Source organism: Triticum urartu, chromosome 6 (assembly GCF_003073215.2).
Source record: "Triticum urartu cultivar G1812 chromosome 6, Tu2.1, whole genome shotgun sequence".
In the NCBI taxonomy this organism is placed as follows: domain Eukaryota; kingdom Viridiplantae; phylum Streptophyta; class Magnoliopsida; order Poales; family Poaceae; genus Triticum; species Triticum urartu.
The window spans coordinates 450,673,673-450,689,918 of record NC_053027.1 but is presented as its reverse complement, the minus strand read 5'-3'; the positions used below and the strand labels follow the sequence as shown (position 1 = coordinate 450,689,918).

The following is a 16,246-nucleotide window of genomic DNA, read 5'->3' as shown; positions in this document are numbered from 1 at the left end:
TCTCCCACACCAATCAATCATACATATTTAGAGAGCAATTTTTATTGCTTTGCACCAATGACAACTTACTTGAAGGAGCTTATTCAATCCATAGGTAGATATGGTGCACTCTCATGGCAAAACTGGTTTAAGGGTATTTGGAAGCACAAGTAGTATCTCTACTTGGTGCAATGAATTTGGCTAGCATGAGGGGGAAAGGCAAGATCATCATGTTGGAAGATCCAAGACAATATAATTTATCTCAGATGTAAGAAAACATAACCCATTACATTGTCTTCCTTGTCCAATGTCAACTCTTTAGCATGTCATATTTTAATGAGTGCTCACGATCATAAAAGATGTCCAAGATCGTATATCTATATGTGAAGACCTCTCTTTCTTTATTACTTCCTATTAATTGCAACGATGACCAAAACTATGCTTGTCAACTCTCAACAACTTTTCTTCATCATACTTTTTCTATGTGAGCTCATTACTCTCCATGAGATCCCTAGGATCTCTTTGTTTCTTTTTATTTCTTTCTCTTTTCTTTTATTTACTTAGGATCATGGCAAAACAATCAAGCCCTTGACTCAACACTAATCTTTATTATATAGCTCACGGACTCGATTACATAGAAGGATAATAAAGCAAAACTCACAACTAGATCATGCCACAAACTTTATTATACTAGATCAAAATACTACTAATAAGATCGAACTAAGAAAAACGGTAAAGACAAAAGTGATGGTGATACGATACCGGGGCACTCCCCCAAGCTTGGCAGTTGCCAAGTGGAGTGCCCATACCCAGGTGATTATGTCTCTCTTTTCGGGGATGGTGATGTGATGTTTTTGGCGATGATGCCCTTCAAAATACGATTCTCCTCCTCAAGCTTGTTGACTTGATGCTTGAGATCCATTATTTCCTTTCGGAGTTTTCCTGTAACAGCCAAAGCTCCCTGCACCCAAGGGTGCTGCATAGCTGCGGGAGAACCAGTGACACTCTTTTTCATATTCTCATAAGAAAGAAATCTAACATTGGAAGGGATAACCGAGTTTGGAATAGCTGAGCTCTGCAGTTCTCCCATTGTGAATCCGGCTTGGAAGCGAGAGGTGACTTCTTGATCCTCCATGGCATCTACCCTCATTAGGTCAGCCTCCATCTCTTCCTCCGTTGCTGGCCCAAAGTGGTCAGGGTCGCTGTTTGCCCTTGGTTCCGGTGCCGGATTAGATACTCGGCTCTCCCCGACTGACTCTTGAGAAGACATCTTGCTCTAATCTGCAACAGCAACAACTCAAAACAAAAACAGAGGATTTCCGCGTGATACGGGAGTCAAAACCCCCGGGAGATTATATAATGAATTTTTACTAACCAAAATACGTATCGTGCAAGAAAACGGAGTCCGGAAGGCACACGAGGAGCTCACGAGGTAGGGGGCGTGCCCAGGGGGGTAGGGCGCGCCCTCCACCCTCATGAGGCCCTCGTGTCCTTCCCGGACTGCTACTTAGTTTTCTATTTTTCTAAATATTCCAAAACGGAGAAATATTGCCTTAAAAATTGTTTTGGAGTCGGTTTACTTACCGTACCACATACCTATTCCTTTTCGGAGTCTGAAACGTTCTAGAAAGTGTCCCTTATGTATTCCTCCGGGGTTACGGTTTCAATAATATTGGTTTCAACATTTATGAGATTACCTGAGATATAATGTTTGATTCTTTGACCGTTTACCACCTTCGGATTTGTGCCTTCGAAGTTGTTGATTTTTATGGCACCGGAACGATAGACCTCCTCGATAACATAGGGGCCTTCCCATTTAGAGAGAAGTTTCCCTGCAAAAAATCTTAAACGAGAGTTGTATAGCAATACATAATCACCTACATTAAACTCACGCTTTTGTATCCTTTTGTCATGCCATCTTTTAACCTTTTCTTTAAACAACTTGGCATTTTCATAAGCTTGGGTTCTCCATTCATCAAGTGAGCTAATATCAAATAACCTCTTTTCACCGGCAAGTTGAAATCATAGTTGAGCTCTTTAATAGCCCAATATGCCTTATGTTCTAGTTCGAGAGGTAAGTGACATGCTTTTCCATATACCATTTTATACGGAGACATACCCATAGGATTTTTATATGCAGTTCTATAGGCCCATAATGCATCATCAAGTTTCTTGGACCAATTCTTTCTAGACCTATTGACAGTCTTTTACAAAATTAATTTGAGTTCTCTATTACTCAATTCTACTTGACCACTAGACTGTGGGTGATACGGAGATGCAATTCTATGATTGACATCATATTTAGCAAGCATTTTACGGAAAGCACCATGAATAAAATGTGAACCACCATCAGTCATTAAATATCTAGAGACTCCATACCTTGGAAAAATAACTTCTTTAAGCATTTTAATAGAAGTGTTATGATCAGCACTACTAGTTGGAATAGCTTCTACCCACTTAGTAACGTAATCAACATCAACTAAAATATGTGTATATCCATTAGAGGCAGGAAAAGGTCCCATATAATCAAAGCCCCAAACATCAAACGGTTCAATAACAAGTGAATAGTTCATAGGCATTTCTTGACGTCTACTAATATTACCAATTCTTTGACATTCATCACAAGATAGGACAAACTTACGGGCATCCTTGAAGAGAGTAGGCCAATAAAAACCGGATTGCAATACCTTATGTGCAGTTCTATCTCCCGCGTGGTGTCCTCCATAAGTTTCGGAGTGGCACTTGCGTAGGATCTGTTCTTGTTCATGCTCAGGTACACAACATCTAATAACACCATCTACTCCTTCCTTATAAAGATGTGGGTCATCCCAAAATTAATGTCTCAAATCATAGAAGAACTTTTTCTTTTGTTGGTATGTGAAGCTAGGTGGTATAAATTTAGCAACTATGTAATTAGCATAATCAGCATACCAAGGGGTACTACGAGAAGTACTTATGACATTTAATTGTTCATCAGGAAAACTATCATCAATAGGTAGTGGGTCATCAAGAACATTCTCTAACCTAGATAAGTTGTCTATAACGGGGTTCTCAGCTCCTTTTCTATCAACAATATGCAAATCAAATTCTTGTAGCAAGAGAACCCATCTAATAAGTCTAGGTTTAGCATCTTTCTTCTCCATAAGATATTTAATAGCAGCATGATCAGTGTGGATAGTTACTTTAGAATCAACAATATAAGGTCTGAACTTATCACAAGCAAATACAACTGCTAAAAGTTCTTTTTCAGTAGTAACATAATTTCTTTGAGCATTGTCTAGAGTCTTACTAGCATAATGGATAACATTTAATTTCTTATCTACTCTTTGCCCTAGAACAGCACCTACAGCATAATCGCTAGCATCACACATAATTTCAAAGGGTAAATTCCAATCAGGTGGCTGAACAATAGGTGCAGAGACTAATGCTTTCTTAAGTATTTCAAATGCTTCTACACCATCATCATCAAAGACAAATGGTATATATTTTTGTAATAAATTAGTTAGAGGCCGAGAAATTTTCAAGAAGTCCTTGATGAACCTCCTATAAAATCCGGCGTGACCAAGGAAACTTCGTATACCTTTGATGTCCTTGGGACATGGCATCTTTTCAATAGCATCAACCTTGGCTTTATCAACTTCAATAACTCTTTCAAAAACTTTATGCCCCAAGACAATACCTTCATTAACCATAAAGTGGCACTTTTCCCAATTCAAGACAAGATTAGTTTCTTCACATCTCTGCAAAACTTGATCAAGATTGCTCAAGCAATCATCAAAAGAAGATCCATAGACGGAAAAGTCGTCCATGAAAACCTCACAAGTCTTTTCACAAAAGTCAGAGAATATAGCCATCATGCATCTTTGAAAGGTAGCAGGTGCATTACATAAACCAAAAGGCATACGTCTATAAGCAAAAGTACCAAAAGGGCATGTAAAAGTAGTCTTTGATTGATCTTTAGCCGACGCAGGTATTTGAGAGAAACCAGAATAACCATCTAGAAAGCAGTAATGTGTATGTTTGCATAATCTTTCTAGCATTTGATCGATAAAAGGTAAGGGGTAATGATCTTTCTTAGTAGCCTTATTTAATTTGCGGAAATCAATTACCATCCTATAACTGGTAATAATTCTTTGTGGAATCAATTCATCTTTATCATTAGGAACAACAGTAATACCTCCCTTCTTAGGGACACAATGAACAGGACTTACCCACTGACTATCAGCAACAGGATAAATTATACCTGCCTCTAGAAGCTTTAGTATTTCTTTTCTTACCACTTCTTTCATTTTAGGATTCAGACGTCGTTGAGGATCACGAACTGGTTTGGCATCTGCTTCCAAATTTATTTTATGTTGACATAGAGTGGGACTAATGCCCTTAAGATCATCAAGAGTATATCCAATAGCAGCACGGTGCTTCTTCAGAGTTTTCAATAATCTTTCTTCTTCATGCTCTGAAAGGTTAGCACTAATAATAACAGGATATATCTTCTTTTCATCAAGATAAGCATATTTAAGATTATTAGGCAACGGTTTAAGCTCAAACACGGGATCACCCTTAGGTGGAGGAGAATCCCCTAGGATTTCAACAGGCAAATTGTATTTTAGCATAGGTTCTTGTTTAAAGAATACTTCATCTATTACCCTTCTTTCATTCATAAACATATCATTCTCATGGTCTAGCAAATATTGTTCTAAAGGATCATTAGGAGGTACGGCAATAGAAGCAAGACCAATAATTTCATCCTTACTAGGCAATTCTTCTTCATGGTGTTGTTTACTAAATTAAGAGAAATTAAACTCATGAGTCATATCATCCAAGCCAATAGTAACAACATTCTTTTCGCGGTCTATCCTAGCATTAACTATATTCAAGAAGGGCCTACCAAATATAATGGGACAAAAGCTATCTTGTGGAGAACTAAGAACAAGAAAATCAGCAGGATATTTAGTATTTCCGCACAAGACTTCAACATCTCTAACAATTCCCATTGCTGAAAGAGTATCTCTATTAGCAAGTTTAATTGTGACATCAATATCTTCTAACTCAGCAGGTGCAATTTCATGCTTGATTTCTTTATACAAGTCATAAGGTATAACACTAGCACTAGCACCCATATCACATAAGACATGATAACAATGATCTCCTATTTTAACAGAAATAACAGGCACGCCTACCACGGGTCTATCTTTATCTTTAGCACAAGGTTTAGCAATTCTAGAAGTTTCATCGTAGAACTGAATAACATGTCCATCAATATTATCAGACAAGATCTCTTTAACAATGGCAATATTAGGTTCAACTTTAACTTGCTCAGGAGGTGTATATGTTTTAATATTGCTTTTACGAACCACAGTTGAAGCTTTAGCATGATCCTTTATCCTAACAGGGAAAGGTGGTTTCTCAACATAACAAGTAGGAACAATAGGATCATTATAAGTGACAGTCTTTTCTTCAACTTTAATAGGTGCAGCTACTTTTACTTCTATGGGAGGATGATATTTAAACCACTTCTCCTTAGGGAGATCAACATAAGTAGCAAAAGATTCACAGAAAGAAGCTACTATCTCAGAATCAAGTCCATATTTAGTGCTAAACTTACGGAAAATATCGGTATCCATAAAAGATTTAACACAATCAAATTTAGGTGTCATACCTGACTCCTTACCATTGTCGAGGTCCCAATCTTCAGAGTTGCGTTTAATTCTATCCAATAAATCCCATCTAAATCCAATAGTCTTCATCATAAAAGAGCCAGCACAAGAAGTATCAAGCATGGTGCGATTGTTATCAGAAAGCCGAGCATAAATTTTTTGAAGAATTGTTTCTCTTGGAAGCTCATGATTGGGGCATGAATATAACATTGATTTAAGCCTCCCCCAAACTTGAGCGATGCTTTCTCCTTCGCAAGGCCAAAATATATATATATATATATATAATTGCGATCATGATGAACAAGATGCATAGGGTAATACTTTTGATGAAATTCCAATTTCAATCTTCTATAGTTCCATGATCCCATATCATCACATAGCCTATACGATGTCAATGTGTCTCCCTTCAAAAATAAAGGGAAGACCTTCTTCTTAGAAACATCATCAGGAATACCTGCAAGCTTAAATAATCCACAAACTTCATCCACATATATTAGGTGTTCATCAAGATGCTTTGTTCCATCTCCTGTAAAAGGATTGGCTAGCAGATTTTCTATTATACTCGAAGGATACTCATAAGGAATTTCATTTTCAATAGGTTCAGTAGGTTGAGGAGCAACTCTTTGCTCTACTGGTCGGGGTGAAGATACCCCGAACAAGCCCCTCAGAGGATTACTTTTCATAGTAACAAGTGACAGTAAATTTCAGCACACTATATAAATTTTTTCTTACCAAATTCCACCTACCAAAGACACTTCACTCCCCGGCAACGGCGCCAGAAAAGAGTCTTGATAACCCATAAGTATAGGGGATCTATCGTAGTCCTTTCGATAAGTAAGAGTGTCGAACCCAACGAGGAGCAGAAGGAAATGATAAACGGTTTTCAGCAAGGTATTCTCTGCAAGTACTGAAATAAGTGGTAATAGATAGTTTTGTGATGAGATAATTTGTAACGAGCAACAAGTAACAAAAGTAAATAAAGTGCAGCAAGGTGGACCAATCCTTTTTGTAGCAAAGGACAAGCCTGGACAAACTCTTATATAAGGAAAAGCGCCCCCGAGGACACATGGGAAGATCGTCAAGCTAGTTTTCATCACGTTCATATGATTCGCGTTCGGTACTTTAATAATTTGATATGTGGGTGGACCGGTGCTTGGGTGTTGTTCTTACTTGAACAAGCATCCCACTTATGATTAACCTCTATTGCAAGCATCCGCAACTACAATAAAAGTATTAAGGTAAACCTAACCATAGCATGAAACATATGGATCCAAATCAGCCCCTTACGAAGCAACACATAAACTAGGGTTTAAGCTTCTGTCACTCTAGCAACCCATCATCTACTTATTACTTCCCAATGCCTTCCTCTAGGCCCAAATAATGGTGAAGTGTTATATAGTTGACGTTCACATAACACCACTAGAGGCTAGACAACATACATCTCATCAAAATATCGAACGAATACCAAATTCACATGACTACTAATAGCAACACTTCTCCCTTGTCCTCAGGAACAAACGTAACTACTCACAAAGCATAAACATGTTCATAATCAGAGGGGTATTAATATGCATAAAGGATCTTAACATATGATCTTCCGCCAATTAAACCAACTAGCGTCAACTACAAGGAGTAATTAACACTACAAGCAACCTACTAGCACCAATCCTGGACTTGGAGACAAGAATCGGATACAAGAGATGAACTAGGGTTTGAGATGAGATGGTGCTGATGAAGATGTTGATGGAGATTGCCCTCTCCCGATGAGAGGAGCGTTGGTGATGACGATGGCGATGATTTCCCCCTCCGGGAGGGAAGTTTCCCCGGCAGAACAGCTCTGCCGGAGCTCTAGATTGGATCCGCCAAGGTTCCGCTTTGTGGCGGCGGAGTTTCGTCCTGAAAGGTTGCTTTTTATTTTTTTTCTCGACGAAAGACTTCATATAGGAGAAGATGGTCATCGGAGAGCCACCAGGGGGCCCACGAGGTAGGGGGCGCGCCCTAGGGGGGGCGTCCCCCACCCTCGTGAGAAGGGTGTGGCCCCCCTGGTCTTCATCTTTGGCAAGGATTTTTGATTATTTATTATAAGGTGTTCCGTGGAGTTTCAGGACTTTTGGAGTTGTGCAGAATAGGTCTCTAATATTTGCTCCTTTTCCAGCCCAGAATTTCAGTTGCCGGCATTCTCCCTCCTTATATAAACCTTGTAAAATAAGAGAGAATAGCCATAAGTATTGTGACATAATGTGAAATAACAGCCCATAATGCAATAAATATTGATATAAAAGCATGATGCAAAATGGACGTATCAGGGTGCCTTGGGCATCCCCAAGCTTGAACTCTTGTCTCTTCTCCTTCTCCTCATATCGAGACCTCATCGATCTTCGAACACTTTATCCACACAAAACTTAACAAAATCTTCTTGAGATCTGTTAGTATAATAATGCAAATCACTACTTTAAATACTGTTGCTAACCCATTCATATTTTATTTTTGCATTATATCTACTGTATTCTAATTTCTCCATGGCTTATACCACTCGATACACTCCATAGTTCCATCAAAACAAGCAAAACAATGCATCAAAAAAATAATCTGTCAAAACATGACAGTTTATAGCAATCTGAACATTGATCATACTTCCGTAACTTCAAAAATTCTGAAAAATTAGGAAAAAATAAACAATTTGTGTGGTAGTAACGTGTAAAAATTTCAGAATTTTTGCATGTTCCAGTAAAAAAATATAAATTCACACACTACCGCATAAGTTTCTGTTTTTGCACCGCACATACCAAACAAGCAATATAATCATCCTAAAGGCAAATCTTGGTGCATTACTTTTATAATACAATGGATTTATACAAGAGGATAATTATTTTTGTGAGAAACTTCCATGAAAAATTCTACATTGTTTCCATGAGCATGAACACAAGTGTTCAAGGTCGACCCTCACTTCTCCAATGCATAACCTTCCAATCTTTTATTTTTGGAAAACTTTTTAAATTTCCCTCTATATTTTTGTGTTTTTAAACTCTATAAAAGCGCACATGACTCTCAAAAACTTCCGGATTGTCTTCATGACGGCTCTTTCTTTAAAGCCATTAAGCTAGGCATAAAGTGCTCAAGTAATTGATCCACCCGGATCCCAAGGTATATCAAAGCCAATTTTAATTAACAATGATTTGTAATTTAGTGGTGAGCACAAAGTAACATATATCACATAATGATGAAGTCTAACTCTCTTCCTATGCATCGGCATGTCATAAAAAAACAATTAATGCACATCAAGTAAAGGCCAATGCATAGCATAAGTAGTTCTTGCAATTGTATCGTGTTGGAAACATATAGAGGCGGAGATGCAGTTCATCTCTCATAATATTTGCAAGTAGGAGCAGCAAGCACATGCATATTATATTCATCAAAATTATCATGTGAAATAGTAATATGCAATCCATCAATATAATCCTTAATAAGAGTAAACTTCTCCGATGTAGTGTAGTTGGGAGAATTCAAAAACATAATAAGACTATCATGTTTGGGTGCAATAGCAATAATTTCATTCTTAACATAAGGAACTATAGCAAATTCATCTCCATAAGCATAATTCATATTGGCATCTTGTCCACAACCATATCAAGCATCAATTTCATCAAAAATGGGATATTTCAAACGAAACAACGGGGTCATAGCAATTATCATGGCATTCATCTTTCGGTAAGCACGAAGGGAAATTAAACAATATATAAGTTGATGAATTACTCTTATTAGAAGGTGGCATGGGTAGCCAATCCCCTCTTCCTTCTTTTGTTCTTCGCTCTACTCCTCATTTTTTCATCTAATGAGCTCACAATTTTATCAATTCCTTCTTCCATGTTTTCCTACAAAATATTAGTCTCTTCTTGAACAACGGAGACTTTCTCAATAAATACATCAATATCGGAATTGTATTTATAATCCTCATTGCAATATTTAAGTATAACAAAAAAATTAGGTCTATAAACAACATCGTCATAATTTTCATACTTTTCAAACAAAAATTCAATTTCATAAGCACCCTTAAAAGTTACAAATTATTCTATCCGTTCCACATCATAGTAATCATATTTACCATTAGCATAAGAAGCCAATGTTTTATTATCATTAAATTCACATGAAAAGGGAAGGTGTTTAGCCTTCATCCTAAGCAACAAGTATTATCATGTCTCAAGCATAAATCCAAAGCATACCATTGCAAATAATTAATTTGATCCCATAACAGTTTCTCCTTTTTGAGTCAAGCGATAATCCCTAAAGTATTCACATTGATCCAACGTGTCTCCCATTATCAAGTTGAACGGGGTGTTCTCAATATTATCAAAGTAGTGTTTAATATTTTTCACATAATGTGCATCGAGGATTTTAGAAGATTCTTCATCTCCATAATGTACAACTATTTTTTTAGTATTTCATGTTTCATTTTATAACTAAAGATAAAGAACAACTTAGAATAAAAAATAAAATCTACTTAGTGATAAAGCAAACAAGCACGCACGAGAATATTCACTCCACGCTATTACTCCCCGACAACGACGCCAGAAAATAGTCTTGATGACCCACAAGTGTAGGGATCAATTGTTGTTTTTTCGACAAATAAGAGTGTCGAACCCAACGCGGATCTAAATGTAGGATTTATATTCTTTTCAAGTTCTATCGACCACTGATATAACTCTACGCACACTTAACTTTCACTTTATCTAAAACAAGTATAAAGCTAGAAGTATTTTGCGAGAATAAAACTATGAATAAATTGCAAGATAATAAATTTAGTAGTGTAGTAGAAAGCTTTTTGTAACACAAGAAAATTGTTTGTCCCTAAGCAATCGATAACTAAATCGATAATCATTATTACAGTTTTATATGAGAGAGAGACATGAGCTAACATACTTTTCATACTTTGATCATTTATATTTATGATTGAAACTTTAGCAAGCATCCGCAACTGACCCGCAAGTGACCGATGGCTTCGAGGGCAGTGTCCAGTTCATGTACGTTACATATAGGTGGGAGAACACCTGCACTGTCATGCCCATGAGTTGCTCGGCAGAATGCCAACCCATTCAGCTCGGCGTGTTGTGACACTCGAACGACCCTGGCATGGAGGTGCGAGCACTGGGTGCGGATGGCAAGCAGGAACACTCGTTGGTACGGTCGACGAGCCGGCTCAATGTGCCGCCCATGGCGCCGGCCAGGTTGCCCGGGACGCCGCCAAGCCCATCCACGAACTGCAGTCTGCAGGCGTACAGCTCGTACGTGGCCTTCCAGTCGTCAGCGCGCCAACACCAGTACTGTGTAGCATCGTGTACCTCCATTTGCTCCTTCTCATCACGGCAACACTAGTCAGTAACTGTACCAATTAGGAAACTAATGAAGTGCAAAAGTATATGCAACAGCATCAATGCAATATAATACAGTGGCTTTGTCTTGCTGCAGTCTAAGAGTACTAGTAGTGGTCAGTTTAAAACTGATGCATGTTTGTATGTGTGCTGTAGAGACAATAAGAAATCATGAATGTTATGGAAGTGAGATTTTCGCTTTGTCCATCCAAACACTAGATTTGGCATTGAAGCTCAATATCAATGTCTTGAGATATTTGGCATTGGAGCCAATACAATGCCAAGCCTTTCAATATCTACATCCAAACAAAGCAAGGGGCAGACATATCATTTGATGCATAGGATAGAATTTTTTTAACTGAATTAGACTGAAGTTTTTTTTCCTTTGAAATGTGAAGGCTGTTCCTATCCTACGTAGGAATAGGAATCCATTCCTATGAACTAAAGTGCTTCAAATCATTTTTTTCCTACAAAATTCCTATCCTCTAGAATTCCTACAAAATCCGTATGAACCAAAGGAGGACTCAATTTATTAGGAACGAGCTAGCAGGCAACAACATATTGCAGGGTCCAAAGCAATCTCCTACTGAACTTTATAAAAATGATATACTCCAGTTATGTGATACAATACAACAGAGGAACTTGCTCCTCACTTGGTTCATCTCCCACCGTATTCATAGGATACAATAGTAACACCATGTAGAGTGTTCTGTGTAACAATCTGATAATGGCAATGGGTGTGACTTCCTACGAGAAACTATCTCCTGCAACAACAATGCCTGCACAGGACAGGGACAGAATAAAACACCATGCATGCTTATTGGATTAGCACCGGCGAGCGATATAAATGTATGTCGAACAAATAACATCAACATAAGGCTCTGTGCAGACTGCTCCGTTTGGTCAAGCCTTGGACGTCTTCTGATTTGGTTTGAACACGTTTTTTATCAGCGACTCCTTGATTGACAAAAGTTCTGGGAACTCGGTCTTCAATTTAACAGTGTCAAGTTCATTGTTGCTCCTCGGTGCGACTATCACCTTGGCTTGCTCCTCCAAGTTGAAGTTCTTCCAGGAGAAGTTTGGGTCGATGTAATCTCTGTACATCTCCAGTATCTCATTGTGGCTCACCACACCAGGATTAGTGAAGTTCCAGATTCCGGTGAGGTTTCTCTTCGCCATCTCGATTGAGATGGGAAGAAGTTCATCCAATATTGTCATTGAATTTGGGATATCCACAACCTTGTCATACCGGGTGATCTTTGTGATGAAATTGCGAGGATTGGACAGATCAGATGAAATAGGCATCCTTACACGAAGGGTGCACACGTTTTCGTAGTTTTTCAGCAGTTCCTCAACCTATTAGAGGTAAATGTTAGTTTCACTGTGAAATACTTCTTCTAATAACATAATTAAAAGTAGCAAACTATCATGAAAATAATGGTAATACTCACACATACGAACAATGGCACAATTAACTGGGTATATTTTCACAAAAATCTGCTCTCTGTGAGATTAAATCAGGTGTTCTTTTGAGTCATAGGTTTGCCTAATCGAGCTTTATCTATGTAGAAACTTTTTGTTATCATAAATACCTATGATCATTTCAATATTCAATGGATGGTAAGTTCAGCATTTTAGGGTCCAACGCTAACTTCTTTGGAAGTAAGACTTATTGGTAAATCATGATGATTAATCGAGGATGAATTTGGCTAAGTAGAAATGTAGAATATTAACAGGCTTTTCATGTTACTGTTGATGCCAAATAAGAAAAACTAGGATGGCTAATGCAATGGCCATATATTGGATAGTTATCACTCTTTTCAAAAATCTTCATCTACATGACATTAATTATTATTTTCCAATTTTGAATATGTTTTTGAAGGGTTTTGCTATTTGTACGACGATTGAGAAATAAGGTATAATTAGGTTAGATTTCATGATTCGTTCGTGTGCAGAAGTGATGAAACACTCAATTTTAAGCTATGAAGTCTAAACAGTGCAATTTTAATTGTTTTGAACTAATTGTTATGCACCCATGTGACACCAAAAGGCAACATCTCTGAAAAACATACTGTCCGTTTATCATATGAACCATTCTCCCACTTCCAGTTAGTTCCTTTAGTGTCAAGGGTATCTTAATAATTGTCCTCTGCGAGTATCACCCGTAGAGTATATGTATATGTCACCACATAATTTTAGCCACTCTATCAAAACAAAATGAACAATCCTCTAGTCCATATGAAGATGATGTAGCACAAAAGAAAACACTAAAAGAAAGCAACATCAAAGAAACAGGGTTTCTTGAATAATATCTACAATTGCATGCCTATAGCTGTTCAGTTCTTTCCTAAGTTCCAGAACATCACACACTATTTTCTGATAGTGCACAGGGCATCCAGATCATGGAACCAGTCTATCCAAACGATGTACATTCAAATACTTGAACTGCTTATATTTTGTGTGGGCACTGTCAAGTACTCCCTCCGTCCTAAAATAAGTGACTCAACTTTGTACCAACTTTAGTACGAAGTTAGTACAAAGTTGAGTACAGTAAAGTTGAGTCACTTAATTTGGACGGAGGGAGTAAAAGATAAGGAATCCAATTTGACAAGGATCCTGCTAACAAAGGTCATCTTTTGCTTTCAAAATAAGCGCCTGCTTTCCAAGATAGGTGCTCATGGCATTCAGGCAGTTGACAGAAGACATACTTGTCAACAAACTCTTGGACAATAAACACACTTCCGTACTGCAAGCCCAAGTGTCTTAACTTTAATTACCTACAGGCTAAAAGCACATCGCAAACAATAAGGTATGAGTGTATGCCCAATAACTAGACTCTAGCTTGGGCCTAACATCACTCTTTTCGTTGGTTGGGCCTAACATCACTCATTTCATTACTATCATGTACAATTTCCGCCGAGCGTAAACATTCAGTTGGTTCATTTTGTATTGCAATATTTTTAATCTACAGTAGTCCATGTTTGTCCTTCTTTTATCCAACCAGGGTAGCAGTAGCACAACAGACCCTTCTCCATAAAATATGCTACTACATCAGATCATGTTGGTTTTGAGTGTATTGTACTTATAAATTGTGATTCAAGAATTTAAACGGCAAATTTACAACACCAATACAGCAAACATTCTAAAATAAGATGAAATGACTTCGGCAACAATCACCTAAGCACAGAACATGACTAAGATCTAATAACAGAAATAATCGATGCAGGATGTTTACTCGATCGAAATTGCTAATTACTTTGCATAATCAAAATTGGTAAGCTCGGGGAAGTGGGCTGTACAAATTCAAAGAAGCATGCAATTATCAATACACCAAACTAGTGTGCATGGATGGGGGAAACCAATTAGAGTACTCCGACAATTCAATGAGACCCCATAACTTGCTCCAGTAAGTAAGCATGATTTCGTTGACTTTATTTAAATTAAGTCAACCGAAGCTAACACCATGATCAGCATCTTCAATGTGACGATGACAGAGAAATTAGGGGTGTTCAGCAAATCACGCCGGATCTAACCAAACGATGGTCAATGCAAATTACCAAATCTCTCTTAAGGCCTTCTTAACTACATACAGATCAATGGAATCTCAATCACTGGCAAGCCACATTTCCCTCCATGATCACACCCCTCGTTTCAAAGTTTCAGCGTGCAATCAGGCATTGACATTATAAATCGAGCAAAGCGGCTCCGATCTATTTCCACTTTGCCATTCTAGAGAGAATTCTACGGACAACCGGAGCTTAAAGCAAGGGAGAATGGGTACACGGCATACCATGGCCTTGGTTTTGGAGTAGAACGATCCAACGAAGTTGGGGGTGTCCTCCTCCTTGAACCCGACCCCCGAGCCGAGCGGGTGGCCCGCGTCGTACTCGAAGATGCAGCCCGTGGCGTAGTTGATGAGCACGAGGCCCCGGGCGCGGCAGACGTCGGCGAGCGTGAGCGTGCCGCAGACGTTGGCGCGGATGGTCTCGACGCGGTGGGTCTCGCACCAGTCGACGTTGGGGCGGCCGGTGACGCCCGCGGCATTGAAGACGTGGGTGGGCGCGACCTCGTCGATGTCGGCCTCGAGCTGGGCGCGGTTCTCGAGCCGGCCGGCGCCGTAGGCGAAGGGGATGCCCTGCGCGGTGCAGAGCTTGCCGAGGAGGCCCCCGATCCAGCCGGTGCGGCCGTAGATGAGGAACTTGAGCACCGGCGGCGAGGAGCCGTTGGTGGAGGCCGCCATGGCGAATCGGCGAGATCCGGGAGGGGAGTGGAAATGGGGGAGTGGTGGCGAGATCGAGATGGAGACGAGATTGGGGCGGGATTATAATAGGGGGGCGGGCTGATATTCTCTGTCCCCGCGGGTGATCCCGGGTGACGGAGCACCGACGGTGACGCTGCAGCGCTGTCCGGTCCACCGTGATCCCTACTGGTTTATGCATTGCAAGGGGGAATGCCATCCACCGACGACGACAGGCTGTTTCAGTGAGTTAAACTGCTAATTAAGCTTCTTCGTTTTTTATATTGCCCACGTGATTTTGTGGTTGGAGAGGAGGCCTAGGCGCGGATCCCTACTTTAAGCGAGACGTGTCCCGCCGTCTCAATTTGAAGGGTGGAGCAGGAAAGTTTGGACACCCGTTGCGAATCCCTACTTTAAGCGAGACGTGTCCTGCTGTCTCAATTTGAGGGGTGGAGTAGGAGAGTTTGGACATTTGTCATAAATCCCTACTTTAGACCAGACGTGATTGGCCGTCTCAAATTGAAGGGTGGAGTAACAAATTTTGGACAACTGCCACAGATCCCTACTTTAGGCTTTACGTGTCCGGCCATCTCAAATCAAGGGGTGGAGTAGGGGAGTTCGGACAGCCGCCACGTTGTACCGGCTGTCCGGTCCCTCATAGCTTTTTAACTGGTCCTTCTCTACTCACTCTCCCTTCACTCCACTTCAGAAACTCTGGCCGCTACCCCCATTGCCCATTGCACCATCGCCGCCTGCCACCCCGCCACGATGGACAAGAAGATGATGAAGGAAGAGCGCGAATAGCCGGATGATGTGGTATTTGGGTAGCTATTTGCTCTAAAGTGCTACAACCCTACCGCGATGACGGATCCGACGAGAGCTGGGGCTCCAATCCGTGTTGAAGTGGAGACAAATCGACGCCACGTCGCCAGGGCCCTCGTCCTTCATTGCACCGTCTGTCACCAAGAAGGATTGTGCCGATGAAGAGGACAACGGGTCCAGTCTCA

General features: G+C 39.8%; 1 protein-coding gene across 1 annotated transcript; it reads right to left on the bottom strand.

Annotated features, from left to right (window-relative positions):
- Nucleotides 1-11,563: 11,563 nt before the first annotated feature.
- Nucleotides 11,564-15,415, bottom strand: LOC125514115 (bifunctional dTDP-4-dehydrorhamnose 3,5-epimerase/dTDP-4-dehydrorhamnose reductase). The gene is made up of 2 exons (XM_048679378.1): nucleotides 14,793-15,415; nucleotides 11,564-12,358 (listed from the first exon to the last, which is right to left on the bottom strand). Exons 1-2 carry the CDS (start codon nucleotides 15,240-15,242, stop codon nucleotides 11,906-11,908), a joined length of 903 nt encoding a protein of 300 aa, XP_048535335.1. The 5' UTR covers nucleotides 15,243-15,415; the 3' UTR covers nucleotides 11,564-11,905.
- Between the last annotated feature and the right edge of the window lie 831 nt (nucleotides 15,416-16,246).

What these genes read in the sequence shown, in the direction of transcription:
- LOC125514115 (XM_048679378.1), bottom strand. Translation starts at nt 15,242, where the DNA reads ATGGCGGCCTCCACCAACGGCTCCTCGCCGCCGGTGCTCAAGTTCCTC. An exon ending in ACTCCAAAACCAAGGCCATG is followed by an intron (nt 12,359 to 14,792) that starts GTATGCCGTGTA and finishes TACCTCTAATAG; the next exon opens with GTTGAGGAACTGCTGAAAAA.